This window comes from Bombus fervidus, chromosome 16 (genome assembly GCF_041682495.2).
Source record: "Bombus fervidus isolate BK054 chromosome 16, iyBomFerv1, whole genome shotgun sequence".
Lineage (NCBI taxonomy): Eukaryota > Metazoa > Arthropoda > Insecta > Hymenoptera > Apidae > Bombus > Bombus fervidus.
The window spans coordinates 3,761,091-3,780,739 of NC_091532.1; the positions used below are offsets into that span (position 1 = coordinate 3,761,091).

At 42.9% G+C, this 19,649-nt stretch overlaps 2 protein-coding genes across 3 annotated transcripts in view; both read left to right on the forward strand.

Moving 5' to 3' along the window:
* The window catches only part of LOC139995838 (chromobox protein homolog 5), a 193,930-nt gene that overhangs the window by 84,888 nt on the left and 89,393 nt on the right, over positions 1-19,649 (forward strand). The gene's annotated exons all lie outside the window — the stretch shown is intronic.
* The window catches only part of Imp (IGF-II mRNA-binding protein), a 71,560-nt gene that overhangs the window by 12,454 nt on the left and 39,457 nt on the right, over positions 1-19,649 (forward strand). Inside the window, exon 2 of one of the 2 annotated variants that reach the window (XM_072019684.1) lies at positions 2,287-2,350. In XM_072019684.1, coding sequence (XP_071875785.1) covers positions 2,287-2,350 — 64 coding nt within the window. Of the gene's footprint in view, positions 1-2,286; positions 2,351-15,079; positions 15,926-19,649 lie in introns of those variants that run through there. The other variant, XM_072019685.1, reaches the window with a different exon arrangement.

A 19,649-nucleotide genomic window follows, 5' to 3' on the forward strand; every position in this document is an offset into this window, starting at 1 on the left:
GACACGGGACCATACTAAGTAGCCATTTAAGCGCTACTTCCTCCTTTTCTTTTTTCCCCATCTCTTTCTGCCTCTTTTCACTTTCGAGTACTTACAGAAGATACCGTAACGCCATCTTCTCCTCGTCGTTTTATGTTTAATACACGCATTTTTAATTCATTCGAATTTCCAAGCTAGTCCGCCCGGTAGGTTATGTTATATACCCTCATTGTACCAAGCATTCTGCTGCATTTAATAGACTCCTCGCGAACACAATTCCGCCACTCGCCACACGCCATTGTACCCCGCAAGAGAGATCTACCCGGTTTTTCTGAAGCAGACTCGGCTCATTCAAAAAAATACCACTCCGCGCACGAAAATGAGAAGCGCCGAGATCGTTATCGATGTTCAACGACAACGACGACGACGATCTGCGACGGTCTACCACGATCATCAACAAGCCTGCGTGCCCACTTACTTATGGCGCAAACCGACTGTAACTAATTCATGCGAACACGGATCTCCTTTTCGCCGAACCACTTCTAAATAACTTATTATTGAATCGAACGATTCCTCCTAACTCATAAAGCTATGCAAAACATCTAAGAAAAAGATACAGATACATCTACTATTCTGTATATGCTATTCCTAACCTATCTTTGGCATTGAAGTATATAGTTTCAAATTTAGGCAAAATTATTACGATTAAATGTGAATATTTCATTTCTACCGACCTTTATTAGAAACTCGCCTTAACGGTCAATCCACTGCATGTTGACATCGTTGGCTGCCATATTTGATGTCTTACTGTCCCATTTGTTGAGAAACACCTTACACGTTCTTCGTCTTTTTTACATTGAGTACACATCAAGCACACATCGTTTTAATCTACGTATGTCCGAGGATCAAGAATTACAAGTAAAAGAACGTCTTTTTTCGTAAGTTTTCATTGAAATAGTTTTTCGAACTTTACTGGTCGATGTTTATACATTTCTCCATTTGTAATCACAAAAACCGTTTAGTAGTACATTTCTTCATTTGTAATCATAAAAACCGTTTAGTAGAGATGGCGCCTTTCGATCGTTAATTTGTAGTTTAAACGAAAATTTTGTTACAAAAGGTTATACGGATCGAAAAGGCGAGATTAAATAAAGTATTCTAATACTTTATTTCGCCGGTATTGCAAACAAGATTGTTTTGATCATAGATCGTGAGTAGAAATCGTGCCATTTGCTGCCGACCAAGCTATGTTTACATTCTTACGATGGCCTTGTCTTGCGAAGTCACCGAAGCGTATTTCTGTTCACGTCTAATCGACTAGAATACTAAAAAAAAAAAAACACACGTCCTTTCGAACAATCTCAGAGTCGAATAGTTTTTTTCCCGGAATCGATAATTTAAACGTTTATAATCTATCACGTAATTGACTCTTGTGCACGTCGTGTTAATCACCGTAACTGACTGATTTCAAAACACATGCGCGCGCATCCTCTTGTCGCGAACAGGATGCGCATAAGAAACAATCACCGCCTAATTGCCAATCATGTAACGGATAAAATATTTATTTTTCATGTAACCAAATTTAATTTTGTATACGACGAGCGAAAAGGGTCACTTTCGATGGTCGACAATAGTGGTTTCGTAGATTTTTTTGGCATTACATATAGAAAGAGGAACTGGTTAGAGAAAATTAGATGGGTCTAACTGGCAGAAGACACCTGGTGCCTAGGAAAGGAAATACTCGTGTATACAAGCATTTATGTATATGTATGTTGGGACCCTCGGACCGTGTCGAAAAATTCGCTAGCCCGAGACTATGATCACGGATACGTTCACATAACCTCTTGATCCTGATTAGAATATGAGTACGGTACGCGATAGTTTCAAATCAGTGCAGCGATTTTTATGCCGTTAGACGTTGTATATGTGCAAATCAAAACCCGGAAGCAACCGCCAAGTTCCACTTTTCAAAACCGGTGTACAGCATATTTTTCCATGAGAAAATATCCCATCGGTAGCTCTGACCAGGGTCAGAGTTCATATGTACCATTGGTTCAAACAGGTTGTCTAAACTGACCCAATAAACCAATTCTTCTATTTCCTTGATGCTATGAGAAAATTCAAGCGGTTCATATTTATTTACCATTTATTCGGTTATCTTGCCTTTGGTTTTCTTTTTCCTTTGTAATATATAACAAACTACTTTATTTAAATATAATTTTTCGAATAATAGTAGAAACCTATTTGATATCCATAGTATTGTTTATAAATATGCTTTAAAATTGTGTTCTTGTTTTCTTGTTTCAGGATATACCTATCTCGGATCAGTGCTTGTCGTGGAGCCATCCGTAGCTAGTGGACCGAAGAAACGGTAAGTTTTAAATATTTTCATAACTTACTTCGCGTGAAATCGTGTCTGAATTTCGTACCACGGTATCGCATTTTGATTAGAAACCAAGCGTATCTACTAGCTAAGACGTGCGTTACTTGGTTGATCAGCGATATTCTCGACTAAAACGCCTTTACGATAAAACGCTTTGCTTTGTACATTGCGTTACTTCGTATGCAAATATGCACATTTTAAATAAATTAGTCATGAATCATCTTACCGTGGTTGTAATCAAAATTTATTCGGCCAACGAATATCGTTAACCGCTGTCCTTTAAACGGTCGTAAATTTGGCGAGCGTGCAGGAAACGCCTGGTCGAATTACACTTATATTATACATTAAGTATTTCCAGAAAGTTGCTCAACTTCTCAGGTTCTGCTATCGTGCGGATAGCGCCGAACCAACTTGTCCTTACGTGCTAATAGTCCATTTGTCTTCGAAAAATTTTATGTAATCGCTTACACAAACTTCAACAGGGGTTATTAACCTTAGGCAATTTCTCGATCAAAAGAGAGATCACGCGTAATGCCGGCATAACGAGGTGCATAATTGGCCGCACGCGAGTAAATGCGCGCGAGCGCGCATACACGAGAGTTTGAACTCGTGCCGAACGTGTCCAAGCAAAAATCGTCGAGGATTATCCGCAGTGGAACTCATCCGCGTCATAGAATTTTGAATAATTGTCGGATACCATCAAAGGAATCGTACGGTTAGCTCTACGAAACAAAGATGGCCAATTACATACGTCGCTCGAAGTTCGACCGAAGCGAACTTCCTCGAAAACTTCGTTATCTATTGTTATGCAAATTTCCGCGGTGTTCTTCTATCGCGATTGTTTCTGTCGATAGAAGAAGATAGGTGCCGTAGTAGGATAAACGATGTTACAATTCTAGCATCGTTGAATGGAATCGTTCTATATTTATGCATGGGAATTTGTAGAATATGAATTACATTTGCACCATTTTTTTTTTTGCATGCTGCCACATATATTACGCACACATGGACCGCTGGTACGTATCTATTGCCACTATTATCCGGCGATTGTATTTGTCGACGGGCGTTAACATTAATTTCTTCGCTGAAAACCTACACCTAGTCGATCTAGTTACTAGCGTTACTCCTTTGAAATTAAATCGTCCTTATATCTTTGTCCTGGCTGAATTTCTATTACGAAGGACTTTGACGTAGTTCGACGACCATCTTTTAATCAAGAAATTTTTACGTCGATATCGATTTATGCTTCGTAAGTGGAGGATATAAAATTGATCGAACGTGGCATTTGATCGATCATTAATTACCGTTTACTTCGATCGATATTATTGTTTTGATCGAAAACTTTCTACCGAGAGCTTCTTCCTAGTAGAAACGTTTGGGAGCCTCTGCGCATCGAGGCAGCCTCCTCCTCGACGGTGAGCAGGCGTTCGAAAAAAATGTGGCACCTGCCTTCTCCTTACGAGCCCCGAGCTGAGTCCAGGCTGCTCGCTCGTGCCACAACTGCAATCTGTTATTTCACCATCCCCCAACCTCGTTCCTTTCTCCGTTTCTCTTCTCGGTTATTCATACCACCGATTCCTGTTGCCACAAGAAACCTTATCGACGATAGGAACGTGCAAAGGTATAAACCGGGGATTTGTTGCCGGTCATAATGATACTCGACAGCAGATAAGAGCAATTAAATGCAACGTGCAATGAATGCAGGGTAAAACGAGCCGTACGTGCGATCGCTTTTAATTCGGTTGTCCGATTCTATCGACGATGTCAAATATATAAAGTATCATTTTCAATGGTAAATGCAATTTTTCTTCTGTATCTCGATGCTTAACTTGCGACACGTGACGCGCGTTGTTTTGGACCTTGGCATAGCGAAAGGGTTAAATTGGGGCAACGAACGTAACCGTTGTGCCGTAGATTGTAAATGAAATTTTTTGTCAAGATAGCTAGCAAGGAGATTAGGCGGGGAGGTCGTCGGTCGACAATAGACAGATTGACAATTCAGAGGGACGAGTATCACTTCCGAGTTGTCCTCTTTGCGTAGCTCGGAAACTCGCGTATCAGCTTCCTGCAGCGAGTGTTGCTCTTCCATTTTTAATGTTTAGGACCGACGCATGGCTAAACATTCATTTCCATATAAGCCGATATGTTTCAAATGTAAAGTACTCTCATACGGTGGTTACAGTGATGAAGAAGAAAAGACGAGAATAGATGGAGAAAGAAAAGGGAAGACGTCCAAGAGAAACGGACTGGTACGAGCGAAAACTAGTTTAAGGTCCGAGGGTCTCACCCCTCAAGAATCCTTACAATGATTCCATGGGATCCACCGCGTTTCTGATTCTATTTCCTTTAACTGGCTCTATCGGCCTCTTTGTGTTAAGTCCGCCAATGTGTGACGTTATTCTAGCTTCGCGAGTGTGAGAACCGAACGGAAAATTCATAACGAATGGTGACAATTATATCATCGTGCGACTCTATCCATGCTATTATCAGCACGTTTATTTTCATATGCTAAATATATGCCTTGCCTTCCTTTCTTTCGCGTGTACGCATCTTCAAAAGTGCAAGCAGTTAATAGCGAGTTAAAGATTCGAAAATCTTGCCGTGATCGATGAGATACTTTAAATGTCAATAGAAATTTTTGATGGGAACGTTGGATGTTTGTGACATAGCACGGTCGGAGAATACACATTCGAATCCCGTACGATTTAGATCGCTTCGTTCTCACTTTTGTGGTTTTCACGCAGACATACATAATACAGAGACTCTGCGCTGCGCGGTCGATGCTTCTTCGAAACTTTTGAAGTCATGCACATGCTTAATCAATTTAATGCGATGACCGCAAAGACTGCTTTAGACTCGCCGAAAGGCAGCACCACTTTGTGGTGCATCCACGTAACATAGACACGTGTATCGTACGTTGGAATTGTGGCAAACCGGCTTCTACGAAATGCAAATCGAAACGCAGTCGCGCGTAATATTTACATCGAAAACGTATCGACGCCCGATCGAAACTCTGCTGCTTCTTTTTCCTAATAGGCGTACGAAGATAATCGGTATTTATTTACCAAGCGTATAAATAACAGCGATCTACCGTCTGGATCTACGATCGGACCGACTAAATACATACCACTTGACAAGCTTCCACGTTCAGGTGTCAAGTGGATATCTCATAATACGAAGTGCACGCGAACCGCATGTTTTTCCACTTGCACACGCGGGTCTGCACTTTTCCCATTTGCATAACAACGCCGCTGCACCTCGCAGCGCGTATCAGGTCATTCAGGTCGTACGATAGGAAGGGTGCATGGGGGTAAGTTAGACCCCTGCAGCCGGTGGTCACCCGGCTGACTGAATGCACTTTGTTTGCATTTCCTGCACCGAAGTGCCGCCGTTTGTCTATATCACTTGTCCCCTCGGCTTCATAAACCGCAAACAAATGTTCGCATCGTTGATGCGGGGGAAAACGAATAAAAAACTGCCACGAGAGCTGCCGAGGATGCATCTTTCCGTTCGATGCGATGCACACGTTCTCTCTCTCCTTGTTTCTCCACCGTTCCGCCTATCTTTCTCCTTGTCCTTCCTGTCTTTCTCTTTTCTTCGAGCGAATCGTTGCACTCGGCGCGTGCCAACCTCGTGCCCTTCTCCGGTGGTGTGCCCCCTCCCTCGCCTTGCATTTAATTCTGCCTCTCTTCGTCCTCCACCCCTTTCGACTCCCTACTTTTCTCGGGCTACCCCACCCAACCCCGTTACCCTTCTCCCTCGCTCTCTCTTTCTCTCCTTTTCTCTCTCCCTCTCCCCCCGGTCAACCAACAACCCACTCCACCCCACCCCCCTGAGTCGTGGTGCATCTTGCATGCACTTGTTGCGTCAATGCACAGCCGGCTGCTTCGGCACGCAGCGCAGGCGCAACTCGAATTTCTGGATGTTGTTGATACTTTTTTTATCGGATCGAAGGGAACGGTGGTGCGTGTGCGATGCGTTTCAAACGCGATAGGATTACTACGAGAGACAGTTAGCGCGGATCAACGCGAAAGACCATCAGGATACCGAAAGTAATACGTTTATTGAATTACGGAGATGCCGGCGCGGTGCAGTTTATTCGCACGTGCGATTTCTCTTCGTTAAAGGAGATGGACGTGAATGTGGTAACGAGATATCGCGTAACATAACGTAACGTTGCAGACGCGTAACACACAGCCGCGTCTATTGCGTTATATCTCGACAGTGTTCGTTACTTTTGCCGTTTCGTTCATTTTCCTGTCGCAATGCACGGATTACTTTTTCCATTTTTTGCGATATATTAAAGCAGCTCTTTCGTTTCTTGTTTCTCGTTCCAATCGACATTAGCAAGAGCAATACATTCCTTTTAACTTTTAAACTTTCATACAGAGAACATTACGTGTTTCTCAGAAATTACGATATCGCGTAAATATTTTGCCTATGTACGAGCACGATCGTTAATACGAAGCATCCGCAAGTTTAAGGTTAAAGGACGCTCGTAAAAAGTGGAACTAGCGGCGAAAGTAGTAGGCCATTCTCCGATGAATTACGCTCGTTACAAATATAGGGTGGATTTGTAATACCCTGGCTGCACTTGTTGCATCTATGTCGAATGCACTGGTGCTCCACGCAAGCGCCGTTTGCCGAAGCTAACTTTACGAATTTTCTTCCTGCCCGATGGCATTCCATAAATTAACTTTTTTCCAGCCGTGTACCTCGTTCCTGAACTTTCAAGTTTTTATTTTGTTCAAACTTTTTCAAACACTGTGAAATACGCGGTGTTACCGAGTTAGCAGAGAAATTTCTCCTTTCGAAAATCTTCTCGTAGAACTTGTCACCTGTTGAAACGCGATTTCAATATAATAAACGGTGTTTTTACGCCTGACTTTCGACTAGAATTCTCGAGTAATCCTTGGTGCAACGACTCTTAGCAAATTCTCGCGTATAAAGCCGGCCTAGATAAACACAAGGCTGGATCGTTTGTCGTTGCTATCCTTTCGCACACTTTTCCTTTTCTTCGGTCCGGCTGCCGCGATTCTTTTTTCTGCGAGAAGCAACTGCTACCAGTGGCTTCGTATGTCGGCAGAGCGAAAACAAAACGATACAACGGGACCCGCCCGGTAGGATCGCTCCTTCCGATGTTTGCTCAAAGTATCTTCCTACGAGCCTCGAGGGACGATATCCTGACGAGGAGGAGCTCGATACGCGTCTTCGTGCAGCTGCGTTCACGCAAGAGGCTAACGTGGCTCCTTTAGAATTGTCTTTCGAAAATTTCATTGACCGATAGATTTTGATCTTTGCGAAAGAATTTGAATCGAATTAATTTTGTTTCTCAGAAACGATCATTTCTGCCTAGCTACTAACGTGCTTTGCCTAACCTTGCTACCAATCTTTTTCATTTCTGTTTATTCCGTGTCATTGCCTTTAATTCTGAGCTTATGGAATACCTGGATCTTTAAGATTCTGCAAACTTTGCTGTTACGACGCTTATGATAGAAATTTAAATTATTTCGATGCAAAGAATCGCGTACGTATAAGTTAGTTGTAGCCAACTAACGCGAGGGTGCCTTTGAACGTAAGCCAAGAAGCTTCGATCGAAATTACCGATCAGCTGCTCCGGGCTGTCAGTCGCGGAAAGTAATTTACGCTCTTAAGTAATGCACCGGAAACGAAAATGTAATTATCACCTAGACCTCTTACGAGCTGATTAATGATCCAACTGCTCGTCCAACGTAAATTGTCAATTTACAGCCTTCGAAGTCAGTCAGTCTCCGAGTAGGAAACGGTTTGTCGATTCTTCCGAATTGTAATCCATTAGCCGACGATTTTAAATCTTCGAAATAGATCGTGCCTGTAATCTCGAAAAGTTCCAAAATAACCGGCAGTTTATAGAGCGAAGTAAAACAGCTGGTTTCGAGCGTAATTAATATTCCCAAAGTGGAACGGAGGAACGTATAAAAGCTGTAATGCCACGATTAAAACAGCTTGGCTGCGAGTGTGTGTGTGAATTATGTTTTTTCAGGATATTAAATCTTGCACGGTTTTATCCTGAATGTTGGTGCAGGTCGTTCCCCCTTGTTAATAGCTATTAATCATTGGCGAAGGAAAGGGCACGTAAGAACATTAAGTCAAGATGACGATAGCTTTCTTTTGCAGCAAAAAGTGGAGGTGGTTTGGCTTGCTTTTTGTTTTTTCTACCCGGCCGTTTTCATCGCATGATTCCTTATCACGCGTAGATCCACAGATGAGCAGAGATCGTCACGGTAAAAAAGAAAATTACACGGGTATGCGCGTGTACAGACTTGGCACAATCCGCAGGTGTAAAGGGCCTCGCTTAATTATCTCGAAATTGAGGCACGCTGACGTGCAATAAGCGTTATGTACCCTCACCCCTCTGGTGTACGCGCCTCGTGTTCCCCGGGCTCGCTGTTTTCACTTCCCCCGTGCGTCGATGCACTTTCTCGCCGTTGTAACGTCAATGGTTCCGCTTTAAGGCGTTACAAGCAGAACGGCGGATCGTAAAATCTTGGACGGTGTTAGGGAAGACGCGATTTTTGTTGCTGAACGCAGCTGCAGGCCAAAGTCACGCTCGATGCCTTAATTTTGAATTGTTCTACCGGAACGATTTAGTTTTATGCTGTGGCCCGGATCGCGTCTTTATAAGGGGTGCAGCCAAGAACGCGGATCGATTTTCGTAATCGACTCGGATTCGTTTTGATCGAACGATAGAGGAAATTTGCAAAATCGCGTACGTGGCAACCGATTTTGCCGGAATGCTGGCCGTAACGAGGCGAGCGAATAGAATCGAACGAATGCTGTAAGAATATAAGCGTAGTTTAAAGAGGATCGGACGATGTACGCGTTGCGGCCATGTTACGGGAACAGCGAAAGCGAAACTCTCGGAAACGTTGTATCGAGAGGTTTCACTTTTGACAAATTGAAACTTTGCACAGTAGCTGGTACGATAGCGTAAAGGTGATTTTAACGGCGATGCCTCTTAATTGGCGTGACCGACGCAAAAGGATGCCGTGAAAAAGAAACCCGCAAGAATATGCACGGATCACGGAAGACGCGCTGCACCTGGCCAACCAACCGGTCAGATCGGTATCTTGGCGACGCGGTTATTATTAATTCTTTTTTGTCCTCTCACAGATAGACTGCGATTAATATGCATGTCGCGGAGGCCTCCAATTATCCGCTGTACGAAACTTTTTCTTCTTGCCGAGTGTCGCGGACGTTTCTCCTTTCTTACGTCATAGTTTCTCGTCTTTTCATCTACAAAGGACGCGTACGATGGAAAGACGGATCGAGTTGACAAAAGTTTCGTTACTCAAAGAGGTAAAAATCCACTCGAGAGTAAAAGCGAAATCACGATACAATTACGAAAGCGAACGCGACTTAAAACGCGTAAAGCGCGTAAAGAATCGAATAACGAGCGTTCGATTTCGAAGTAACTTTGTTCGAAAATTCATATAACGACTTGGTATGAAGGAAAATACTCTTTTTAACTATGATGTATATATATATATTTCTTTTTTGTATTATATTTTTCGTTCATCGTGGTAAACACATCAAGGAAAAGTAAGATTATTCCAATCCTAAATATCTTATCCCGGTATCCTCAAATTCCTGTATCCTTACCTATCTTACAGCTTCCCATTTCCTTGTTTTAGGGGTAGCGGCGACGCCCTACCGGAATCTTCAGTTGGCCAAGTTGGCAGTGGTTGGAGGTGAGTCATTTTTCCCAGCCTTTCCGCTTTACTCACTGACCTGTAAGACACATATTTCCTGCCACTAAACGTTCTACGATATCGCGAAAAACAGTCTCACGAACTAATACGTCACACGAGATGAAGGAGACCACGTTTTCTTTTTTATTGAATTACCGTAGAATGTTTCAATTTCGGTTGGTTTACGATAAAGTATCGAGTGAAAAGCACGAGTCGATTGTTATTCGTACGAGTTAACGATTCAAAAACAACACAATGCACTTTTTGTGGCGAATCCACGTCTTAATGTTAAATAGCCAGGTCTATTTCGATTCTGTACGTTCTCTTAAAACAAAAGCTTTGATAAATATTCGAGACTAGACGTTTATCGAATACCAAATGCACGAATGCCTTCAATTTCTTGCAAATTTACAATTATTTCGCTTATAACCGCGCAAATTAGAAAATTCGTTTATTTGTTGTAATACGGTTGTAACGTGTATTTTATTCGTGATCGATCGATCGACGTTTCGGTCAACGTTCAAATATCTTTAAAACATACTTCTCATCCATTGTACGATGAGAAAAGGATAAATCACTGCACTAACTTTCTTGAAAAATACCATTTTTTCGATCGGATTTTCTTTACCGAATAAAGCAGTATTGGATAGCAGCTGAGAAAGCTTTCCCAGCCTGTCCTGAGACATCCGGACTCCTGGTGCGAAAATTCTTCAAGGGTGCGTGGCCACTATTGATTCCAGGGATCCGCCACCCTTACGCACCCTCGCATTTCTCTTTCCCTCTCTCTTTTCCCCCGTTACCCTCTCTGTCCCCACCTAAATTCACCCTTTTCCCCTTGTACACCGACGTCTTCTATATTCCCCTTGGAGGACCCTTTCCTCCTGGCCCGAATTACGTCGCTCCTCCTTGCTTTCCTTCCATCGGCTGATCCACCCTGGAGGGGTAAAAGCCGCTCTCGTTCGTTCCCTTCGTCTCGGATCGCTCGTTTCCACGGCCGTCCCAGTTATTAAACTACCCACTCCACGATTTTATGGAATCACGTGGATCGCATTGCCATTCGAAATTACGTTGATAACAGCGACCGAGTAATTATATTCGGTCGCATTCGTACGCACACGATACGGTTTACGTAATCGTTTAAAAAACCTAACCGGCTGTAGGAAACAACACGCGGCGTTAGAGACGCGCGTAAATTCAAAGGCGTCGTTCAAGATTCTTGGAAATATCGTTTTCCTACGAGCGACCCGCTCTTAGCCTTGAACGATACAATGGAACGAAGATAGTTTCCACCAAGGTCGACAACAGATCCATTAATTTTTATGCGCCCGGAAACCATTTACCGATCCCACGCCAGGTCTTGGCCACGCTTCATTGATACCGATATTTACGAGCCGTGCAACTATTAATTATCTTTAAACACTGCCTTAACCTACCCCAACCGTCATTACCGCATGGAACAAAGAGCCGCCACGCTCGCAAGTCCACACTTTCGTCCGGGCATGAACGACGAACTGAATTCTTCGATGCTATTTCGTACTTGCATGATAGGACGACGATATATAATTTTCGAATTACTGCAGTCAGTCTACGAGTAAATTCTACGTACGATCAGATTGTCCGAACACGCTGCAAAAGCTCGTCGATATTTCGTTTCTCGTCGATTCTCGTCCGGTTTGCGTCGTGTCGATTGATATATTTTTATCGAGTCCGCGAGTAATAAGCTAGTAAGGTAGGTGTGACGATTTCTTTGTCTGGTAAAGGGAAAATAAGTCGCAAACTGTGGAAGACGGTTCCAGGAAGCTGATGTGGATTTATGCTCGATGAAGAGGATAATCGATTGATCATTTAACGAATTAGTCGATGGAGGCTAAGAGGGAAGAAAAAGTGTGCGCCAAACGACGCTAGAGCTTTTACGTGCTGATCCGATCATGTGACTCTCGACGATATATTATGGAAAATACATGTTACGGGTTTTATTGTTAATTCGCGAGAATTGCCTACGTTCCGGCAAATTATTCGCTTCTATATGCATTATTTCTATATTACTTTTCCCTGTTTGTCTGAAACTTTATTTGACGGCGGACATCGGAAGAATCGTTTCGTCTAAGCATACACGAACGATTGGATTTTTATTTGTTGCGTCGAAAAGAACGGTATTTCTATCGCTCGTTAAGTTACCCTCTGTAATAAAAATTCATAGTGAAACCACGCGACCACATAGCACGTTCAAAATTCAAGTTCGACCCGATGTTCTAGCTGGTTGTCCACTTGTTTATAATGGATCAACGTTTCTACGGTTATGTGACCACTCCCCTCGCGGTGTTCCCTTCTCTTTTTTCTTTTTTTCTTTTCTCTCTTTCTTCGAACCCCCTTGGCGTAATTCGGTGATTCGTAATCATCGTTTGTTTTCTTCCGGAAGACCATGACGCAAGTTGTACAGGTGTGCCATTCAGATCAAATGCCAGTAGAACTCGTCTCGATATTCTACACGGCATTGGCCGCGGTTTGACCGAATTTAAACCCGCTAAGGATAAATGAATATTCCTTTTAGCGAGGAATGTACGAAACGAGAGACCATAGATTGACATTTAGTTTGACGTGATGTAAATGTAGAAGAAACCGAGTGATTCTAAACGGACATTTTTTTTTTTATTTACAAATAGTACTTTATAACGTACGAGGGACGTACGAGGACTGCTTTCGATTCTGACAGAGCATAACGAAACGCAATTATGATAGGTGTTTGAACGCATCAGAAATTCAAGTGCCATCCGGCCATAGAGTTCTGTGAATGATAAATCTAGTTCAAGGATAACACCCTCGTCATTGCCAAAGATAATGAGGATGAAACGTGAGCGCAGAAAAGCCAGGAATATCCGTGGTCGACCTGCACCCATATACCTGCAGGCATGCACAAAAGAAAGGCGAATCCTTCCTTCCTACCTGGCCGAACAAAGCGAGACCTCCATAACGGAATCAATCCTGTAGTTCTACGGAGAACCAGGAATCCGTACTTCCAACGTTCGGTAAAACTCTATGCATAGATTCGAAGGCTCGACGATCGTACTTTGCCGATTCGAAGGTTAATGAATCGTGAGTGAAATGCACGTGAAATAACGTACAGCGGTGTCTTTTAGAACTTGGCGGTGGTTGGGCACTTGTAATCTCCCCCTTTTTCGACTCACAAGTTGATCAGAGAAGCACTCTTGACTTTGTAGAGGCAAAGGGTGAAGCGTTACGTTTCTTATTTATCTGGCAAGTCGATGGTACGGAACGATATATTTCAAACGAAAATTTTCCGAAATCTAGCGCGATAATTTATCATTAAATTTCTGTTTATATGTTTCGAACTATCTACGTTACGATCGTTCAGGTTTTCCATGAAACAGGAAAAATTGTATTTGCACGATATAATAGACCGGTAGGGTACGTATTTAGAAGTATGGATAATTCAAAACCGGAGGGAAGTCGTGGAAACTCGATATACGCGATGACTCGATTTCTATCTCATCCGACACCTTTACGTTGTTCACGTTCGTAGCACGCTTCGCAGAAGTGCCATAAATTAGGTAGCAGGAGAATAGAGCGAGAAATGGAAAAACAACTTTTAGTGTTTACCGGCATCCATCAGATGGCGACTCTGTACACGAGCAACGTGGTACGCCAGTCGTGTGAAAATACGCGAAATGTACGTGTTTAATAGATAGTTGAATGAAATCTATCGCGAGTATTGTTTTTCGTCGAAAGCGTAGAGAAAGGTAGGTTGAACGCGACGATGGAAAAACGATGAGGAGCAAGATGGCATTCGTGCGAAGAAAATGTTCCAACTTTGATATACCCACGCAGGATAGTCGAGGAGAACGTTTTCCTATTCACCCTTCTCTGTCGAGTCTCACACGCCGGTACGATGGTCTATGTCTTTGGTGGGGACGAACAGTAAGGCTTCCCCTTGATCGGGAGAGGGAGGAACAGTTAGTGGAGGGGAGGAAACCCGGCGAAGGGTGGGGGCATATTGGGCGCGGCCTAGGACGGCCGCGCACCGCGTTGTTATAAAAATAATATCAGTGTCCACCGCGCTTTCTCACTAGATATCCCTGCCAATATAACCACCGTCAGCGTAGCACGCTGCTGTTAGTCGTGTGTGTGTTTTTCTTCCGATTCGACACCCGTGTGCGTTCACGCTTCCCGATAGGTGTGCGTGAAACTCGGACGAGACTCTGCCTGTCTCGACGCGCATTTATACCCCATTGATCGTCGCGTATTCGTCGTGATCGCAAGCAGCGCTGATCGAAACGCTCGGCAAAAACGGAGAAAGGGGTAGTTGAGAACGAAAGGGAGGGAAAGATAGAGTAAGAGAAAGAAAGAAAGAATCACCGGAGAACAGAGAAAGGACGACGCACCCACGTATACGTGCACTGAGTTAAGGCCAGTGTCATTTACGAATATACTAAAACGCAGTCGCACGGTAAAGAGGCCGGGTGTCGTGTCACTTCGTATTCGGTAGAGTAAAAACGGCGCGTCTGTACAACATCACCTTTGTAACACGACCGATTAATCCACGTGCGTCTTCGACGTATATGTACATGTATATAAGTGTTACGTACAAAGAGAGGACCAACGTAATTGCGAGAGGAGGACGTATTTTTTTTTTTCTACCGGCGTTACTAACCCGTTGTGTCATCGCGTAAAACGGTGTCCATCATTCTTCTTGTTCTTCTTCTTCTTCGAGAGAGCAGTAGCGGGAACCGGATAACGCAGTCCCGAGATCGTACTGATCAACCAATCACGTACGAGCACTAGACTGTCTGTTGGGTTTAGTTGGTAAAAGTGCTCGCGCGTCTTCGATACGTGGAGGGATTTCTCCGTTAGTTAGAAAGAGAGAAGGAGAGGCGGCAGCGTGCGCAAGGAAGAAGGAGAAAGCGGCGGTAAGGGAATCGAGGGGAAGGGGTACGGTAGTAGAAAGCCGCCGGAGCAAGGAGGCAAGGAGGAAAGTACGGAACTACTCCACCCGCAAGAGTTTCGTTTCGGCGGTCGTCGAGGGAACAAGAGACGAACGACGAGACACGCTATCTTTCTATCATTTGGAAGGAAGTTGCTGGGAGCAGTGTGTCGCGTGGATTCTCCTTCATTCGTTATTTCGTTTTTTCTTTTTGTTTGCCACGCTGTCTCGCGAGGCCGTTAATAATCGCTACCGATTACCGTGTGCCACGCGTGGTCGTCGTGTGTCATCATTGTTAAAAGGGTGAAGGAAGAAAGACCGATATATCGTGTGTTCAACGATATAGAGACGAAGCGTGTGTCGGAGAATCAGAAAAAAAGAGGGAGAAGGAACACGCGTGGTGGAGTACGAAATTAAGGAGGCGAGAGAGGACGCTACTGTACGGAGAACCGAGAGAAAGAGTTTATACGTGGTGTCTTGGATGTGTATACGTCGCCGTGCGTCCTATTTTCATCCTTTTTCTTGCTCTTCTCTCTTTCATTCGTGCTCGTTCTGTCGCGCGAATGAGAAATCAGCCAGTGTTTAGTGCCAGTGTTTGTCTACCTCAGTCGATTAGCGGTAGCTAACGGCGAAAAGCTGCATTATAAAAGATATTTAGAAGAAAAGATAAATTTATATATATATATATAATATATAATATAATATATATTATATTGAACAGTGCTAAATATAACTTCGAGTATCGTTGTATATAATTCGGTTTTTGTGTGAAATTGGCAACGAACATTAACGACAACAGAAAATCATGTCCCTGGATAAGTTTACAGAAGGTGGCGTGTTGCAAAAGGAAATGGAGCGTTTAGAAATGGAGGAGAAAAACGGCGATGCCACGAGGTAAATTAGTCATCCTCTATTTACGAATCTCCGATGCTTGTATCGTGTTTCCGGTGAGGTTAGAAATTCACCGATACCATTCGCCGATCGCACCGCGTATCTAACCATTTCGCGCCTTTTCTTCTTCCTACGATTCGCCTATTTCTCTCATTTATTTTTATCTTTCGCTTTTTCCCCGTATCCTCCCTCTATATACGTTTAACGGCTTTATTCCTCCGTATATCCATGCACCTATCCAACCAATAACAATCTTTCTTTAGTCTAGATTACTTACAAACGTACGTACGTACGTATCGTTAGAACTGGCTGCAATAACAAGAAACAGGCGTGCATCGTCGAAAAAGATTTTCCTTGGGTATAATGGGAAAATTTACGGCTACCTATCCTGATATTACAAGCTTGTTTTTGGGAATAGGTTGATAATAACAAAGACGAACGATATTAGGGCTCGCCTAACGGTTCTCTGTATCAACAGATCATCTACAAACACTCGATATATACACGCACAGGCGCACAAGCACACGATGTGAAAGTAAATTTTCAAAGACGTTGAAACATTAACCGTATTACATGGATACTGTACTCCGCGCAACTTATCGTGTTTGACGCGAGAAACTTTTCATTTATTCCACCGCGTGTCGTTGTTACATAAGATTTTAAAATCACGTTTAATGCTTTGGTAATTAAATTACGTAATGCCCATTTTTTTTTTTTTTTCTTTAAGCTCGTTCGATCGTATAATTTACGTTACTCTTTCAGCCCGATCGTCCCGTAGATAACCGTGTGTAATTCGTCGCAGATATTTCCTTGGCGATCTATCCGAGCCTTTGGTTCATCGTATCGTAATCCCACTGACTAACTAAACATCGAACATTGACTTCCGGTATATACTTTATTTCGCGCGTGACAAGTATAAAATTACGCGAATTCGTTTGGCAAGTTCATTGGCCACGAATAAAAAGAAAATGTAGATTTCTCTTAGGTTCGTGGTATAGCGAGGATTTTAAAACGGAAATTCGCCACTCGCTCGCCGTGTTAGTTTTATCAAAGTCGAAGCTTTCGTAATAGCTGATTCATTTCGTGAAATCTGTCGGCATTGGTGGTGGTACGTGTCGTTAGAAGCTAACCATTCTGTCCAGCCAGTTGTTTTTCTAGAACTTTATGTGGAACGATACTAGCGAGCCGAGCAATAACTTTTCAAGTAGCCGAAACGCATGTTAATAGGCCGTGAATGTGCTCGATTCTTTGTCCTTAACAGAACAGAATACGCTTTTCTTTATTACGCTTTTATTTAACTTCCTGGTTACACGTTGTGTAACTATGGTACTTTTGTTTTTTCCTTTTGGTAAGCTGGCCGTGGCCTTGATATCGCACGTGGCACAGCTTCGCGATCGTCCCTGAAATTCGGCTGGTTTCGGCGTCAACAAGGCGCGAAATGAAAATTCTACGTTAACGTTTATTTAACTTGGCCGAGAAACGTCTCAGCCGTTGTAATTAATTCGCTTGCCTGTCCACTGATACACCAGTGACGATATGCTGCAACATTTGTCGCACGATAATAACAATTCCGTTCGTCGCAGTTCCGAAATATTCGCCACAGAGACGAAATCTCTTTCACCGTTTAAAACGCATCTCGAACAACTTAAGGATTCTCGGTTTGTATATTTCGCAGAAAAATATTCGATTCCGCGATGAAAAATCATTTGCAAAAATTACGCCAAGCACGCGCGACCTTAGATCGAGAAGATCAGATTTCTATCGAATTTAATAAAATCGGTAATCTAGCGGAAACTCGAGACTCGATAATCCCGAATAAATGAATCGTGGTCGCGAGCTCGAAGATACGATGGCCGAAACGAAACGCAATGTTATAATAGTGATTCACTGGAAAGAGGCGCACGATAAAAGTCGGCCGAAAAAAATGTCCACGTGGGCACTCGTAGTAGATACAGGCGTTTACGTGTCACGGTAATGCCAACGTACGGTGGCATAAAAATAGACAGTGGCCACCGACAAAGATATTTTACACGAAACGATGTGACGCTATTATTACGATCAATTATATACCGGAACCCGAAGATTTTCTTCTGCCATCGTAAATAATCGGCGAAAAAAGTATATATGACCGTGTTGTGACTAGCTTTTTATTTCGAGGTCAATACAAACGGTATGAAAATATGACCCGCGAAAGGGAGTCGAAGTAGTGCGAGCAATGGGCCCCGTGCGCGTTCGCAACTAAAACTAAATCAGGAAAATTGAAAATATTTTAGGAAGGTAACATGGATTATATTAGAGGAATTCCTTTTTTATAGCATTAAAGGAGAAAATTGTATTTTCCAGAAAAAATATTTATTCCACGATACGGTAAAGATGCGATATTACCGATAATGGACACGTAGAGGTTAGGAGTAGTAAAGTAATATTTGGCTTGTTGGATATTCGGTGATAGTTACGAAGTTGCGGAGACGATTTACATATCGCGTGGAAGACACGTGGAATTCCAGCATTCGATTTGTACTTAAAACTTTCCACGCACAGAGCGAGAGGTGCCTGAATTTCGTGCTACTTCGTGCTTCTGCCATTTCTCGACCTCGTACCTACAACGATCGTCGTCGTCATCATCGGTGTATCGTTACGAATATAGTTGCGGTAAAATCGTTTCGTCTTTGGCTGGTCGTACTTTTTCCCTAATAGATTTGTACTACTCTTCGAGATACTTTCTAATTCTACGAGAATCTTCAAGATGGAATGATCTCCCGAAAGAAAAGTAAATGTTCGTTTTGTATCCGTTCCAAACATCTTTTCGCTCGTTTAACGATTTTCGATCGACCGTAATCGAATTTCAGTAAAATTCTCTTTAGGATCTTCGATCGAGTGTTTTAACGTTGGCAGCATTGCCGTGACATGCTACACGCCATAAACACGTTATACCGACGTTCGTAGCTTAATTGTAAGCTAGAAAGCGTTGCTCTTCGACACGATCGATTCATTTTCAAGCGAAATCGTACGAAATCCGTGGACGATCGCCGCGGATTTTGTCGAACGTTCTAAAATAATTAAGCGACGATTCTAATTCGGACACAACGAAACGTAGATAGATAGAATTTGTAGAGAATAGCGGCGAGCAACAAACTTGTGGAATAACTTATTACAATCTTGATATTAATACAGTCTAATGTACGATATACAAATATATCGAGATCAATGCTCAACAACGACACAGGGAAATATGATCTATCGATGAATCGACGAATAGATCGAAGCGTGTAAAAGGAGAAACGTTCGACACTTTGATAAACGATATTGCGTGTCCCCTCGAAACGCGCGTGAGCGTTGTACGTGGCTCTATCTTTTGGTGGAAACGCGCATCAAATTTTTCCGCATCGGTAACGTAGGTGTCTATATATGCGAAGTTTGAGCGGAAAACTCAAACGGATCGAACGATACATCGTAAAGAGAAGTTTATCTTTACGCCATTTTAATTTCTATTTCATTTAACGATTAACGCAACAACTGTCGAATAAAACTATACAATTTGAAAGGACGTACTTGGCGAGACTGTTGCAACGAAGACAAATTGCAGTAATTTACAAGAGATTATTTTCATCTTCGTTGCACGCGAATATTTACAAATAACGTTTGACGGTTCACATAAGTTTTTCCCTTCTTTTCGTGCGTCCACAATGGACAGATACACGGGGACCGTGGAGATAGGATCGCGTTT